Source organism: Neofelis nebulosa, chromosome 3 (assembly GCF_028018385.1).
Source record: "Neofelis nebulosa isolate mNeoNeb1 chromosome 3, mNeoNeb1.pri, whole genome shotgun sequence".
Lineage (NCBI taxonomy): Eukaryota > Metazoa > Chordata > Mammalia > Carnivora > Felidae > Neofelis > Neofelis nebulosa.
In genome coordinates, this window is record NC_080784.1 from 50,465,008 (window position 1) to 50,482,483 (window position 17,476).

The window sequence follows — 17,476 nt, forward strand, 5'->3', positions numbered from 1 at the left end:
ATGGGGGGTAGGGGGGAAAGGTGGTAAAAACTATCAACAAAGTAATTTAAAAAATAGGATCTTAAAATTTAAGAGTAGGAATTTTCAGATTCCAAGAGGTCCATACCCATGTATGTCATTGTGAAATTTCAGGAACACTGGTGACAAACACATCATACAAGGTTCCAGGACAGTGGGAGGGACAGATTACATAAAACAGATCATATAAAAAGCTTCGGAAATGTCAAGAGCACCACTATAAGCTAATAAACAATGGAGCAATGCCCCCGAAATTCTAGAGGAAAATTATTTCCAGAGGAGAATTGTGATCCAGAAAAACAAAAAGGGCCATTCAAGTACATGAGTAAAATGAAAACATTTTCAAAAATGCAAATTCTCAAAAATCTATTTCCTGTGCATCTTTTCATGGGGAGCTACTAATGCCCTCAATCAAAATGAAATGTAAACCAAGAAACAGTAAGATGTAAGATACAGAAAAACAGGATCCGATTCACTAGAGAAGTAAAGGAAATGTCCAGGTTCCCAGTAAAAGAAAATCCCAGGTTTGACAGGGCCACATTAGGAGTGGTATGGTCAGGCAGTGAGGGCTATTTTTCAGTATCAACAATGTGAAGCTTTCTAATTAAGTCTCTCATACATAGAACTTTGTTGGCAACACAGTTTACATTTAAGGACATTTTTTTAAAAGGGTGTAAAACGAGACTAACCATGAACCTGTGAGAAATGTTTTCCTTTCAAAATAGTTTGGACAAGAGTTTTTAGACACTAAAGAATGTCCAGAAAACAAACAGCACAGAAACACACAAAGAAGGTGTTTAAACTGCAAAAATTCTTCAAGAATAGCCACTTATATATAATTGCTATGTTATTCTCAATTCATTAGCTTTAAAAAAAATTTTTTTTAACATGTACCTATTTTTGAGAGACAGAGACAGAGCACGAGCAGGGTAGAAGCAGAGAGAGAGGGAGATAGAATCTGAAGCAGGCTCCAGGCTCTCTGAGCTGGCAGCACAGAGCCCCAAGTGGGGCTCAAACTCATGAACCATGAGATCATGACCTGAGCCGAAGTTGGATGCTTAACTGACTGAGCCACCCAGGCGGCCCTCAATTCATTAGCTTTTTACTGAAGAAAGCATTTCTATTTGGAAACAACATAAACCTGGATGAAGCTAAGGATACGGTGGAAGTCAGGCTAATTCTAAGAATGCATTAAGGAATATATATTGACCTAAGTTGTTTGCCACTTAAGAAACATGAAACTAGGTACAGAGTAATGAGTCAAAGAAAAAAAAAATTTTGTTTTAAGTTTATTTTTTTATTGAGAGAGAGTGGGGAAGAGCAGAGACAGAGGGAGAGACAGAATCCCAAGCAGGCTCCGGAGCCTTGACAAGGGGCTCGATCCCACAAACTGTGAGATCATAACCTGAGCAGAAATCAATAGACGCTTAATCGACTGAGCCTCCCAGGCGCCCCTACAGAAACAATTTTTTTAAGAATGTGTTTGTTGACACTTATAATTTCATTTTTCTTTTAACACAAATGTCCTGCTTTAAAATCCTGTATATACCCTTCTCACTTAACAACGACATAAGAAATAAAAAACTTTACTTCTTTAAATGAGAGCATCTTGAGAAGGCCACTCTCCAAACAGAGATTAGCAGTCACTGACATCCCCCAATATTAGCATCCTTTCTGAGATTTTCTTATTGAGAATCCTGCATTGTTACCATACAGGAACCCCTTTCCTCTATCCCCTTCCCTTCCCACACAAGCCAACGAAAAATTGTAAATTACTTCTTTAGTAACCCATCACCAGGAAGTTAGGAGAAAAGTATACCAGGAAAAACTCTTGACAAATTATAAAATGTTCTAGGACTGGAATATAGCAGTCAGATAAGATCAGGAACATACCTCAAATCAAAATATTTAAATTTTCATATTCTTCTTTGTCTCCAAGTACAGTGCAACTATATTTCATGTGAAAAGGTTAATCTGGAATGTTATACTCACCTTTTCATAAGGTAGACATTTACCCCAGTACCAAAGCCAAGCTTCTGCATAAATGGAGAGGCAGGAATATTTATACATGGAGTTGAACATAGTGCTGATGTCAGAAAGAAAAATTAAAATAGAAAGTAAATGTTTGAAAAGACCTCTACACAAGCATCCTAATATTTTCAACATATGAGTATTAATTGGCATAGTCTTTTGGAGAGCAATCTGATACTATTATCTACCCTAATTTTAAATGGATATCCTTTGACTATGTCTACTTTTGGAGCCCTATCTTATGGCAACACCGAAGCAGGGGTCAGCAAATAGCCTATTTTTGTTTGGCCCACAAGATAACATTTATTCTTAGATTATAAAAGTGTTGTGAAGAAATAAAGAAGAATATGAGGGGTGCCTGGCTGGCTCAGTCAGTAGAGCATGCAACTCTTGATCTCGGGGTTGTGAGTTCGAGCCTCATGTTTGGTGTAGAGATTACTTAGAAATAAAAGAGTCCATAGAGTCCCTATGTGGCCCACAAAGCCTGAACTATTTACTGTATGCTGTTTGCCAATGATTGAAAGACATCATAGACACACATGCATGCACACATATATATTTGAATACTGGGGATCTGATTTTGTGACTGCAAAAAACAAACAAAACATCTAAGTAGTCATCACTAGAGTCATAATTATACTATATTTGTATTACAGAGCATGATACAGTCATTAAAAAAGATGAGATAGAGGAGTCCTACTTTTGTTCGTGAACAATTGAAAAATCTTCTCATCATGAACAATTAAAAAACTTGATACAAGTTTTCAGACATTTGACAACAAATGTCTGAGAGAAGAAAAACAAATGAGGTAAGGCCTAGCACTGCCCTAACTTATTGCTTGAAGGCACTTTCTGGGCTGCAGCACAAAGAAATAGAGCCCAGAAATCTTAATCAAATTTAGAAGATGGAGATCAGGGGTCAAGGAGGCCTAAGAAGCTAGAATTTGTGGAGCAGGGAACTACAGGGAGCCACAAAATGAGAGAGAAAGCTCCAGAGAGCTGAAAAGAGGTCCCCCTTTGTGTGTTTGGTTATCTGACATACGATGAATAGAACATCCCAAAGTCAAGAAAAGCACCAAGTGCAAGCAGTAGACTCAACGACAGTCAGAGATCACACAGGTCTAGGAATAGTTCTCTCACCATCAGCCAGAGTGTGGTAACTCTGTAACACACAGGGTATTGATTAAAGTCCTCTAAATGGTCACAATTTAATAGTATAGCTATATTTTAGCCCAAGGAAAAGGTTTAGAATAAAGCTTCAAAGCCTCAAAAGAAATAAGCTAATAATGTGCAGGTAACTGGACCATAACAAAATCACACACCCTTGCAAGGAACAAGAAAATATAGCCCTCAACAATGTAAAATGTCCAGCAGCCGAAAAAAATTACCAGGCACAAAAGGAGAAAGATAATCCATACCAGGAGAAAAATAAACCAATAGAAATATACCATAAAATGACAGTAACGGAGACTTCGGAGGTTAAGAACCTTAAAATGTAAATCTTAAAAAAATATACTCAGTAATGTAAAGGAAAATGTGAGAACAAGCAAAGAAGATGTAAAAAAAAAAAAACAAAAAAACCTCATGGGACTTCAAGGAATAAAAAATACAATGGATAAGAATAACATCATCTTAGAGGAGAAAGTAACTGAATTTTAAGACAAAGCAACAAAAACTACCAAGATGAAGCACAGAAAAAAAAAAAAGATTAGGAAAAATATACAGGGGTGTCTGGGTAGCTCAGTCAGTTAAATTTCTGACTCGTGATTTCAGCTCAGGTCTCGATCTCACAGTTGTGAGATGGAGTCCCCTGTCAGGCTCCTTGCTGTGTGCGGAGCCTGCTTGAGCTTCTCTCTCTCCCTCTGCCCCTCCCCTGCTCGCACATGCTCTCGTGTGTGTTCATACTCTTTCTGTGTAAAAATAATAAAAATAAAGGAAAAATATAAAGAAATCGCCAGTGAGCTATTAGACAATAGCAAAATAGATTTAATCCAATCACAGGGAATTACATTAAAGGTAAATAGTCTAAACAGTGTTGTCCAATAGAACTCTCTGTCATGATGGAAATATTCTGTATCTGTGTTGTCCACAATGGTAGTCACTAGCATATGTGGTTACTGAGCACTTGAAAAGTAGTACAACTGAGGAACTAAATTTGTAATTGTATTTAATTTCAATTCATTTGAACCTAAATTAAACAAAAAAAAATTTTTTTTTTAATGTTTATTCATTTTTGAGAGACAGAGAGAGTGTGAGCGGGAGAGGGGCAGAGAGAGAGGGAGACACAGAATCTGAGGCAGGCTCCAGGCTCTGAGCTGTCAGTACAGAGCCCTACGCGGGGCCTGAAGCCACAAATGGGGAGACCATGACCTAAGCTGAAGTTGGATGCTTAACCAATCGAGTCACCCAGGCACCCCATTTGAACCTAAATTTAAATCAGCACATATGGCTAATGACTAAACAGTCCTATTAAGGGTAGAAGTTTTCAGAATGGATATAAGCAAAACAAGACATAATTACATGCTGTCTATAATAAACTTACTTTAAATAGAAAAACACAGATGGGTTAAAAGTAAAAAGTTGGAGGGGCGCCTGGGTGGCGCAGTCGGTTAAGCGACCGACTTCAGCCAGGTCACGATCTCGCGGTCCGTGAGTTCGAGCCCCGCGTCAGGCTCTGGGCTGATGGCTCGGAGCCTGGAGCCTGTTTCCGATTCTGTGTCTCCCTCTCTCTCTGCCCCTCCCCCGTTCATGCTCTGTCTCTCTCTGTCCCAAAAATAAAATAAAAAATGTTGAAAAAAAAATAAAATAAAAAAAAAAAATAAAAAAAAAAGTAAAAAGTTGGAAAACATATGCTTCAAACACTAATCAAAATTAAACCGGATTGGTTCTATTACTATCACATAAAGTGAACTTGAAACAGTACAACACTGGATAAAGAAAGACATTTCATAATAGTAAAGGGGTAAATCATCAGGGGTGCCTGGGTGGCTCAGTCGGTTGAGCGTCCAACTTTGGCTCAGGTCATGATCTCACGGTTCATGGGTTCGAGCCCCGCATTGGGCTCTGCTGCCAGCTCCGACCCGGGAGCCTGCTTCAAGTTCTGTGTCTCCCTCTCTCTCTCTCTCTGCCCCTCACCCACTCATGCTCTCTGTCTCTCTCTCAAAAATGAATAAACATTAAAAAAAATTTTTTTAATTAAAAAAAGGGGTAAATCATCAAAAGAAATAACCATCCTAAATGTATAGGTGTCTAGCAACAAGCTTCAAAATACATAAAGTAACCACTGACAGAACTCAAAAGTAAATAAATCCACAATTGTAGGTGGAGACACCTCTCTCAGTAAGAGAATAAATAAAATCAGTAAAGATACAGAAGATGAACGAAACAACCTAAGTAAATCAACCAGCTTGACCTAAATGATATTCATGGAACACTGCACCTAACAGCAGAAAGTATGATCTTTTCAAGTGCCTGAAACATTCACCAAAATAGATAAACGTCAAGTCAAGAAAGAAAATGTAAAATACAAGTATCAGACATGAAAAAGGAGGTATCACCACAGATCCTACTGACATTAGGAGGGTAATAAGGTATTAAGAGTATATCATGGATAACAGTTTGACAACTTGAAAGTGAAAAAATTTTATGAAAAACACTAACAAAGCTTACACAAGAAGAAATAAATGATTTGAAGAGCCCTATACCTACTAACCGTGAAGGCACAGTTAAAATTTTCCTCCTAAGAAAACTTCAGGTCACATGGCTTTACTATCAGTAAAGGAAGAAAACCAGTTAAGGAAAAACTATCATTCTACATACACTCTTAAAGAAGAAAGAAACACTTTCCACCTTACTTTATGAATATAGAATATGCTGATACCAAAATCAGAAAGATATTCCAAAAACAGACGCCGACAGCCCAATATCCCTTATGAACATAGAAAATATTAGCAAACTGACTGAAGCAATGTAAAAAATACATCATGACCAAACTGGCTTTACCCCAGGAATGAAAGGTTGGTTTAACATTTGAAAATTAACATAATTTACCACCTTGAAAACTAAAAAAGCAAAATATCCCAATAGATTCTGAAACAGTTCTTGACAAAGTCAACATCCATTCATAATAACCCTCAACCTGATGAAGGAGAACAGAAGAAAATAAAAGTAAATCCCTCAACCTGATAAAGGATAACTATGAAAAACCAAAATCTAACTTCACTAGGAACAAGCAAGTATCCACTTGCACATCTTCTATTAAAAAATATACTAGAGCCAGTGACATAAAGAAAGAAAAAGGAAATAAAATACAGACTGGTAAAGAAAAAAAGTAACACTGTATTTATTTATCTAAGACAGTACCTACTATGTATATAATAGCCTCAGCAATCTCTAAAAAAGCTAATAGAATAAGTGACTTTAGCATGGTTTCAGGATACTATTTGTTGAAAAGATTACCCTTTATCCACTGAATTGCCTTAGAAAATATCTTTCCCTCCCAGGAGCACTGCATGTATGAGAAGAGGAAAGATAAAGTAGTTCCTTAATGGTTCAAATTGATTCTTTACCAGGGAGAACCTCCAAATCTATTAGGAGGTCAACAAAATTAGCCAAAAGATGGCCAAACCCTGGCCTACAAAATAAGTCTTGTTAAAATCAACATTATAAAGAAGACTTATGCTAAAATTACTTGTGTATGATAAATAATAACTAGAGGATCAAACTCTAATAATACTAAGACATTTCTAATAGCAGTAACAATGAAGAAAGATTTTATATCTTACCAGATTTCTTTTTTTCAGATAATTTGCTTGGTGTCTTGAAATTATTGATTTCTTCCATTGTAATAATCACTCCAGGTCCTATGATGAAAACAAATTGAAAATTACACTCCAGTTCTGCACAATACAACTCTCATTCATGAAAAAAAAAAATCCTATAACACTATGACTCATTTTATCATATAAACATAAAATTTGAGAACTGAAAAAGACCATAAATATTTACTTTAATTTTATCTACAATGAGAAAATTAAAATCTAGAGAGGTACAACTACTTACCCAAGGTCACTGTTTATTTGTTTGTTTGCTTGAATTAAAAAGCAATACATGCACTTGGTAAAAAAAAAGGTAATATATACATTTGGTTAAAAAAAATCACCTAGTACAAAAAGGTGAAGTTAAGTTTCCCTCTCACACTTCCTAGGGGCCATTGTTCATAGGTCTTTTATAAGCTTTAAAGAAACTTGTCTATGCAAGAGGCATTCATTTATAATAGCGAAAAAAAGGAAATAGAAGTATTCATCAGATGATGAAAAAACAAAATACGGTATACAACACACACAAGACAATATTATTCAGTCAGAAGAAAGAGTCCTGATGGATACTGCAAAGTGAATGAACCTTAAGAACATTATGCTAAAGGGAAAGAAGCCAGACACAAGACGCCACATGCATGATTCTGTTTACACAAAACGTCCAAAATAAGCAAATCCACAGACAGAAAATAGATTAGTAATTGCCAGGAGCTGAGGAGAATGGAGAACATAGAGTGACTGCTAGTGGGTACGGGGTATCCTTTTGTGATGATAAAAATGTACTAAAATTAGGTATTGACTTAACATATTCAACTCTGACTATTCCTAATAAAATCACCAAATTATATCCTTTCAGAAACTGAATTTTATTTTATGTGAATTATATCTCAATAAATTCTGTAAAAATTATCTATTAACAGAAAATGTACATACTTCATATACAAGCAATTAATCTAAGCTTTTTATTTCTTCTGTAACATATTTCTTAAGGAATCTTTTAAATAAAAACTTTAAATATTACTTTTTCTTTTTAAAAAAAAGTTAGGTTTCATATCAGATCTATTGTAAAGCAAACTGTCACTACATGTCTATAAGCTTGCTTGGTTTGTATCCAAAGTATATAAAGAACTTATACAACACTAAATAATAATTCAATTAAAAATGGGCAGAAGACATGAACAATTTTTCCAAAGAAGACATAGATGGCCAATAGGCACATGATGAAAAGATGTTCATCATCACCCCATCAGGGTAATGCAAATCAAAACCACAATGAGGTATCACCTCACACCTGTCAGAATGGCTAAACTCAAAATCACAAGAAACAAGTGTTGATGAGGATGTGGAGAAAAAAGAACCTGCATGCATTGTTGGTGGGAATGCAAACTGGTGCAGCCACTATGGAGGACAGTATGGAGGTTCCTGAAAAAATTGCAAATAGAACTACCCTATGATCCAGTAATCTCACTACTGGGTATTTACCCAAAGAATATCAAAACACTAATTCAAAGGGATACATGCACCCTGAAGTCTATTGCAGCATTATTTGCAATAGCCAAATAATGGAAGCAACCCAACTGTCCATCAATAAATGAATGGATAAAGATGATGTGGTTTATACATGCAATGGAATATTAGCCATTAAAAAAGAATGAAAGCTTGCCACACAAAACAACATGGATGGATCGAGAGAGTATAATGCTAAGTGAAATAAGCCAGTCAGAGAAAGACAAATACCATATGATTTCACTCATATGTGGAATTACAAAAAAACAAAACAAATGAACAAAGGTGGAAGGGGGAAACAAAAACAAACGAAAAAACTGACTCTTAACTATAGAGAACAAGTTGGTGGTTCCCAGGGGGAAGGATGGGGAGGATGGGTGAAATAGGTGAAGAGGATTAAGAGTACACTTATCTTGGGATGCCTGGGTGGCTCAGTCGGTTGAGCTTCCGACTTCAGCTCAGGTCATGATCTCATGGTCTGTGGGTTCAAGCCCTGCATCAGGCTTTGTGCTGACAGCTCAGAGCCTGGAGGCTGCTTTGGATTCTGTGTCTCCCTCTCTCTCTGCCCCTCCCCCACTCTCACTTTGTCTCACTCTGTCTCTCAAAAACAAATAAATGTAAAAAAAAAAAAAAAATTTTTAAAGTACACTTATCTTGAGTACTGAGTAATATATAGAACTGCTGAATCACTATATTGTACACCTGAAATGAATATAACTATATTCTAACTGTATTCACTGTATGCTAACTACACTGGAATTTAAATTAAAAAATAAATTAAATATGGGGTGCCTGGGGGGCTCAGTCAGTTAAGCAACTGACTTTGGCTCAGGTCATGATCTCACGGTTGGTGGGTTCAAGCCCTGTGTCGGGCTCTGTGCTGACAGCTCAGAGCCTGGAGCCTGCTTCAGATTCTGTGTCTCTCTCTCTCTCTGTTCCTCCCCTGCTCATTCTCTGTCTCTCAAAAATAAATAAACGTTAAAAAAATAATTAAAAAATAAATTAATTAATTAAATATTGGGAGACAGAGACCATATGTTTAAATTTTGTATAGAGCCCAAAGAAATAGCATTTTAAAAAACTCTGCCATGGGGCGCCTGGGTGGCGCAGTCGGTTAAGCGTCCGACTTCAGCCAGGTCACGATCTCGCGGTCCGTGAGTTCGAGCCCCGCGTCAGGCTCTGGGCTGATGGCTCGGAGCCTGGAGCCTGTTTCCGATTCTGTGTCTCCCTCTCTCTCTGCCCCTCCCCCGTTCATGCTCTGTCTCTCTCTGTCCCAAAAATAAATAAAAAACGTTGAAAAAATAAAAAATAAAAAATAAAAAATAAAAAAAAAATAAAAAACTCTGCCAAGAAAAATCACCTTAAAGGCCCAGCTTTGTCTATTAATGAGACCTTTGTAGTCTTTTTTTTAAAGTAGCTACAGTCACCACTATCTTTGGATTTACCTGAATTTAGAACACCAAAGATCCCCTTTCCATGCAAATATACACTAATTTTACCAAGTGAAACATTTAACTGGAAGGGAGGAACACGTGTTTTCAGAACAAGTTTCATACTTTTCAGGAAGGATAAACTATTTTAACAGAGTGGGCTGAAGCAGCTACTTCTACTTTGGAAGTAATTTCCCCACGTGGTTCTGATTCCCCTTCTTCCATCTTCATTCATCTACCCTCACGAGAAGTTGTAAAGGGGACACTGCAATGACCTTCTAAGACTTCTGTCTACCTAAAGGAAGCTACTCTTCATTCACTCAGTCAGCAAACACTTATTGAGCATGTACCATGTACTGGGCACTGTTCTAGGCACTGGAGACCCAGCAGTGAACAAGACCCAAACAAACAGTAGAAGAAATACATAAGATAACAATATATAGTCAGGGGAGATATACACCAGTGAAGGGAGGCAGAGTATTGGGAAAGGGCTTGAAATCTGAGTTAGGGTGGTCAAAGGAGGTTTATCCGAAGAGATTCCTTTGAAGGAAGTGAGGGAGCTAGCCCAGGGGAGCTGCATCTAGGGGAAGTATGCAGGACAAAAGTAGTGAATATAAAGGCCCTGAGGCAGAAATAAATGTTCAAGGAAAAGCTGAGAGGGCAGGACTAGGAAAAGGGAGAAGGAAATGAAGAAACAAGAGTTTGGGGATGAAGGATGGCAAATCAAGCAGAGCACTGAAGCCATAAAGACTTCAGCTTCTTTCACAGAGCTTCGGTCACCATAAGGATTTCAGCTCTTGCTGGGTTCTGGATGTTATTATGAATCTGGAACCAATAAGATTCCCTAATGTTTGGATTTTTGTTAGGAATGAGAGAAAAGTCAAGGATAGCTCTAAGTTTTCAGACTGAGCAACTGAAAGAATAGAGGTGCCATTACTGAAATCAGGAACTCAATTCTGAACGCTTGATTAAACATTTGAGTAAAAACGTGAAGTAGGCAGCTGGATATAGGTCTGAAATCCAAGTTGAAGATACAAATTTGTGGCACATTCGCATGTATATGGTATTAAAGTCAAGAGGCTGGATAAGATCACCTAAAGAGTATATATAGATAGAAAACACAGAGCTCTGAGGAATGAATGTAAGAAATGAGGAAAAGAGTAACCTGAGATGTAACCATGTTACTCATGTAACCAAGAGTAACCATGGATGCTGAGCCAGATGCCAGGCTGGAACTCATGAACCGTGAGATCATGACCTGAGCAGAAACCAAGAGTCGGTCACTTAACTGACAGTCACCCAAGGGCCCCTAAACAAGTCTTTTAACATTACTTTCTAGAACACTCTAGGACTCAGTTCCACTTTCCACTCCAAGCTACTTACATCTAAAGAGGCCACACCCTATCTATGCCTAAACTGTGTTTTGTCGTGGAAAAAGATGCCTGAGGCATCTATACACAGTTTAGGTCTCAGTCTGACAGATGGCTTCTGGCCACAAGCCCAAACTCTCATATTATATATAATCTCTCTCTGTATATAGATCTATCTATATATTAATTGCTAAATAACCATTGTAATCTAAATCACAATATCCTTACGAAGGTAACAGCATAAAATTGTGATTATCTTACATGAAGATACATTAAAAATGAGAGTAGTAGGGCTAGGCAAAATTTCATAGTCTATGGAGTATTTAGGATATTTAAAAAAAATCAAGTACTGTTTAAGAAGCAGTATTTAAAAATTGGGGCGCCTGGGTGGCGCAGTCGGTTAAGCGGCCGACTTCAGCCAGGTCACGATCTCGCGTCTGTGAGTTCGAGCCCCGCGTCAGGCTCTGGGGTGATGGCTCGGAGCCTGGAGCCTGTTTCCGATTCTGTGTCTCCCTCTCTCTCTGCCCCTCCCCCGTTCATGCTCTGTCTCTCTCTGTCCCAAAAATAAATAAAAAAAAAACGTTGAAAAAAAAAAAAAATTAAAAATTAACAGAGCTCAGCAAGCTAATCAAAAGATCTATTGGATCAGATGTCAATAACGTTTGGACCCTAAGCCACCCTAGGACTAAACAAATACATGGATCCTACTGGGTAGAGCTAAAGTGTATAGACAGGAAAAAAAGAAAAAAACAACAAAATGAGAGAATTGGTAGCGTTAATTGAAAAAAGGAAAATGGGCAGGAAAGGTAGACTGAAAAAGAAAGGCAAAGTTCTGACCAGATTATTTCTAGGGTCCTGTACACTTTACACGCTATGGATTCCTGCACGTAGAGTCCCCTGATCCAGGAGCCTATAGCGGGCTGGTTGTTAAAAATCCCTCTTCCACCTGCTCAGTCACCTCACTTGAAAAATGAAAGCAACATCAGGTGAGACGTTCAAAGAGGGGAAGTGTGCTTCCGACTCCTCTTTCTCAATCCCCACCCTCTCCATTACACCAGAAATCCTTCACCAGTTCCAGCCGCCCCTAAGAGCTGGAATTGAGGCTCACTCGGCTGCGGGGTAATGAACCGCCGTTTCCACCAGGCACGCGTCCCCGTGTTCGAATCTGGTGCATCTAAGCTGTACCTACACACTGGGGTCCAGCCTCAAGCAGACAGACACCAGAGTCCTGGGCCTACACGGTCTATAAAACCAATTGTAAAATACAGACACCTTGCTAGATGGGTGCTCACCATCACCTTCTCCTGCGGATATTCCTTAAAAGTACACATGGCTAGGCTGCTCTTGAGAAAAGGCAATTTCTTTCTTGAAATCCCCACCCTATCCGTGATTCAGACTCGGGTTTGGGTCGCAAACATTTTTCGAAAAGTCATTCCCAGTGTAACGCCACATTCCCAACGTCTTCACCTTTCCCTCTAGGCCCCTGAACGGTCACGAAGCAAACGCAGAGGAGTCAGCCGGGGCGCGGGGGGGGGGGGGGGGGGGGGGGGGCGCGTTCGGCTCTAACCCGGGCCCACGCGTGGTCTGGGGTCCGCAAAAAGCTCCCCTTACCGCAGCCGCGCTGGGGTGGAGAGGTCCAGGCCAAGGCTATCTTGAACACTGATCCCGCGTGGCCGCCAACAAGACCCTCGGCGGCTGCCTCAGCGCCCCGCCACCTGCCAACACGCGAACTTGTTAACAGCCGTTGCGATGGGACACTCCCGCTTTCAAAACCGCGCGCGCCGCCCCTGCGAGGCCGCAAACTACGGGGTGGCGCGAAGGACATAACAAGCCGTTCTCGCTTGTTCTTGCAAGTCGTTTCCCGGCCTTTTCTAGCCTCCGCGAGCGTACCTTGCTATCAAACGGGGACGCCTTGAAGACAAATAAAAGGAAGAAGCTCAAGAAAGGACAAACTGTTTTTTATAGCCACGGTCAGCCTTCCACAGGGACAACTCCGGTTAAAAAGAATATTTATACATGTAGCTAAGGCTGAAATTCTTCCCCAGTTACAAACAGTGGTCTCAAAATGTGTGATGATCATTATATAAATTTTTATTACAGATTTATTTGGTCATGAAACACTCTAACTAGAAATGCATTAGCCTCGAGTAACAATTATTTTTGGCTATGAAGAAAAATAGTTATTTAGAAATCTTGCTAACTCTTGTAATGACCACTTTCAGTTCAACATTTGTTCATTTCATTCATAGAGCACCTACCATTTGCCAGGTGTGTATGGAACGCCACTGCACAGGATGCACTATAGTAGTTAACTACAAGAGGCACACAGATGAAGTCATAGAATGACCTCCTGAGCAGGAAGAGCTTAGACTCTGTGGGGTAGGAGGAGGAGGGGAGGGATGAGGAAATGCCCTAAGAAAACACACACACCCACACACACACACCATTATACAAAAAAGACTATTTTGTAGGTCATTATGATCGTAAACTCATTTTTCAATTAAGGACACTATGGCACAGAGATGTTAAGTCATTTGCCTAAAGTCACAGAGCTAATAAATGGTAGAATCAGAATTTGAACCCACGTTGAACTTGGATTCCTTCTTTAACAAATGTGCTCAAACTTTCTTCCAACACACACAAACACACACACACACACACACACACACCCCTCCACCTCCAGGGCCTTCCCATTTGGTCACCCTCTGCTAAGCATAGATAATCTCATTGCACCTTCCTATTTGCACGCTAACTTTTTTTTTTTTTTTATAGAGGCATAATATAAACCTCATCATCTTTTTTAAAATTTTTATTTATTTTTGAGAGAGACAGAGACAGAGTGTGAGTGGGGGAGGGGCGGAGAGAGAGGGAGACACAGAATCTGAAACAAGATCCAGGCTCTGAGTTGGGAGCTCAGAGCCCAATGCAGGGCTTGAACCTACGAACCCGAAATCATGACCTGAGCCAAAGTTGAAGGCTTAACTGATTGAAGTTAAGGCACCCGGAGGGGGAGAGAGAGAGAGAAAGAAAGAGAGAGAGAGAGAGAGAGCGAGAGAGCGCGAGCATTAAGCAGGCTCCATGCTCAGCACAGAGCCCAATTTGGGGCTCCATTCTATGCCCCTGGTATCCTGACCTGAGACAAAATCAAGAGTCAGACACTCAACTGGCTGAGCCACCCAGGCACCTCTAATTTCATCATCTTTTTTTAAAAAAATCTATAATTTTCTACATTTTTAATTAAATCCTATTTTTTTACAATTCTCTATTTTCTATTCTTACTGGCTAATAAAATCCTGCCTAAAGCTAGAGACTTAGAGCTTCATTAACCACTACTTGTGGGAAAAAACTCCAGGGAGATGAGGGTATTGACACAGGTGTAACATGAGGCAGAAAATATTCACAAGAATGAAAGCCCTTGGGTAAAGACTTATAACCATCCTGTTTCCCATCTTGCAACCAAAAAAGTATCTCCAGAGATTATTGAGAGAAACATCTGAATTTCATAAGCTTAATGTTATTGCCTGTGAAATGGAATTGTTAAATCTCAAAATCCTGCATGCCAGTCAGTTGTCATGGAAACAGCTTCCCACTTGGACTGGTTATTTCTTTCAGGGTGTAAATGGCCTGGAATCCTTGGTTTAAGCAAAAGAACCCCAAACTCTATTTGGCTCTGGGCTAGTTGTACCCAAAGGAATATCTGCATTGTCACCTTTTTTATGGCATAAACTCCAGCTTCTCTGTTCAAGGCCTCCTCTTCTGACTTTCAAGAGCCTAGTTGGAAGCAAAAAAAAAAAAAAAGAATCTTAACTTTTTTCCTGCTGCTGTTACATTTGCATTCTCTTTTTTTTTTTTTAACATTTATTTATTATTGACAGAGAGGGACAGAGCATGAGCAGGGGAGGGGCTGAGAGATGGGGAGACACAGAACCTGAAGTAGGCTCCAGGCTCTGAGCTGTCAGCACAGAGCCTGACACGGGGCTCAAACCCACAAACTGAGAGATCATGACCTGAGCCGAAGTTGGATGCCTAACCGACTGAGGCACCCAGGCGCCCCACATTTGCATTTTCTTTGAGGCCATATGGATCTAATGATTGGCTAGAAGAATGGTGGGAACTTTTTGGAAAGAGGAAGAAAAATACATTTCAACATTTTCATCTTCTCACATCCGTATATCCAACCAGTCAATTTGACATGTCCCTAGGGTGCTGTTTAGGCATCCGGAACGGTTTGTCAGGCTTCCCAAGATGTGGAAATGCCTCTGTGTCATCCCTTTCCAGGGAGAGGACTTTGAATATGCCAAGCAGCCTGTTTCTTCTCACACAGCTCTAGTTTTCAGGAAATTTCTTTTTTAAATTGGACGTATATCAAACTCTAGTCTAATGACAACATTTAACTAATATATCTTTTAAAGTAATTTCTATACCCAACTCAGGGCTCGAATTCATAACCCCAAGATTGGGAGTCACAGGCTGTACTGGCTGAGCCAACCAGGTGTGCCCTTAACTGACCAACAACTTGGCCCCTTTTTTTCTTAGAGTATAACCGTCTACTGGGGAAGGTAGACAATAAATAAGTAATTAAAGCACTTGCAAATTCTGATCAAGGCTGTGGAGAGCATAGGCAGGCTGCTGTGACACAGAATAATGGGCATTTATGTAGAAGGTTCTACTATCACAGGGTAGTCAGAGAAGCTTTATCTAAGGAAACGGTTTTAAACGCAGGCTTCGGGGAACAGAAGGAGCCAGCCTTGGGTAGAACCAGGGAAAGAGGCTTTCAAGTGGAAGGAAAGGTGAGCGCGAAAGCGGTTGGATTGTTTATGGGGCTGAGAAGAGAGAGGAAAAGGTGGCTGGGATATAGTGGAAGGTACGTGAAAGTTGGCCCGGGATGAGGCTGGAGAGCTAAGCGGCCTCTTGGTGCAGTAAGAAGCTATTGAAGAATTTTAACAGCAGAATAACATGGTCTGGTTTTTGGTTAAGGAAGATTACTTTGGAGGGAACATAAAAAAAAACAAAAAAAAACAAAAAAAAACCCACCTGTTATGGGGCACCTGGGTGGCTCAGTCGGTTAATCATCTGACTCGTGATTTTGGCTTAGGTCATGGTCTCCCACTTCACGGGTTTGAGCCCCATGTCGGGTTCTGTGCTGGCAGCGAGGTGCCTGCTTGAGATTTTCTCTCTCCCTCTCTCTCTGTCCTTTCCCCGCTAATGCGCCGTCTCTCTCTCTCTCTCTCTCTCTCTCTCTCTCTCTCAAAATAAATAAATAAACATTAAGAAAAACCAACAACCCTGTCATTTCTTTTGCACAAATGATGCTGGGGCAATTGGATATCCACAGGCAAGAAGAACAGAAAAGAAAGAAGAATCTTTACCTAAAGCTCACCTATAAAAAAGTTAACTCAGAATGTAACATGGTCCACACCCAGATATATTTTCAGATGAAATGCACGTATGTGCACCAGAAGACATAACTGTTTATAGCAGTGTTATCTGTAATAGTCACACTGGGAACCACCCAAACATCCATTGACAGTAGAAAGGCTAAATAAATGGTAATATATTTCTACTGCGGAATACTATACAACGTCACTATCTGCACCAACTGGGATTAACCTCACAATGCTGAGCAAAGAAGCCAAACACAAAAATATAATATGGCATAATTCCATTTACATAAAGCTCAAAAACAGACAAAATGAAACCATAGTATTTGGAGGTATGTGTTTAACTGGCAAACAATATATACAGTAAAACCTTGGGTTACGAGCATAATTCGTTCTGGAAACATAATGCTTGTAATCCAAAGCACTTGTATATCCAAGTGAATTTGCCCATAAGAAGTAATGGAAACTCTGGGGTGCCTAGGTGGGTCAGTTGGTTAAGTGTCCGACTGTTGGTTTCAGCTCAGGTCATGATCTCACAGTTAGTGGGTTCGAGCCCTGCATCAGGCTCTGCACTGACGGTGTAAAGCCTGCTTGAGATTCTCTCTCTCTACCTCTCTCTCTGACTCCTCCCACATACACACTCTCTCTCTCAAAATAAATAAACTTAAAAAAAAAAAAGAAATAATGGAAACTCAGATGATTCATTCCACAACTCAAAAATATCCATATAAAAATGATTACAATACTGTAATGTAATACAAAATAATAAATAAACTACAAAATAGAAAGGAAAATAAATTAACCTGCACTTTCCTTTGAAAACCTTCATGGCTGGTGTGAGGGAGACAAGAGACAGGAGAGTTATTGTGTAGGACGACTTTCACTATCACTAACGGAATCCCTGCTATCTGTTGGTTCAATGC

At 39.5% G+C, this 17,476-nt stretch overlaps 1 protein-coding gene across 5 annotated transcripts in view; it reads right to left on the minus strand.

The window, feature by feature from the left end:
• PBK (PDZ binding kinase) overlaps nt 1–12,946 on the minus strand; it is a 29,193-nt gene extending 16,247 nt beyond the window's left edge. The window contains exons 1-3 of one of the 5 annotated variants that reach the window (XM_058720760.1): nt 12,784–12,946; nt 6,834–6,911; nt 2,011–2,104 (exon numbers count right to left, since the gene is read on the minus strand). In XM_058720760.1, coding sequence (XP_058576743.1) covers nt 2,011–2,104; nt 6,834–6,891 — 152 coding nt within the window. In that variant the 5' untranslated portion in view covers nt 6,892–6,911; nt 12,784–12,946. The other 4 variants (XM_058720756.1, XM_058720759.1, XM_058720757.1 and 1 more) reach the window with 4 other exon arrangements.
• Between the last annotated feature and the right edge of the window lie 4,530 nt (nt 12,947–17,476).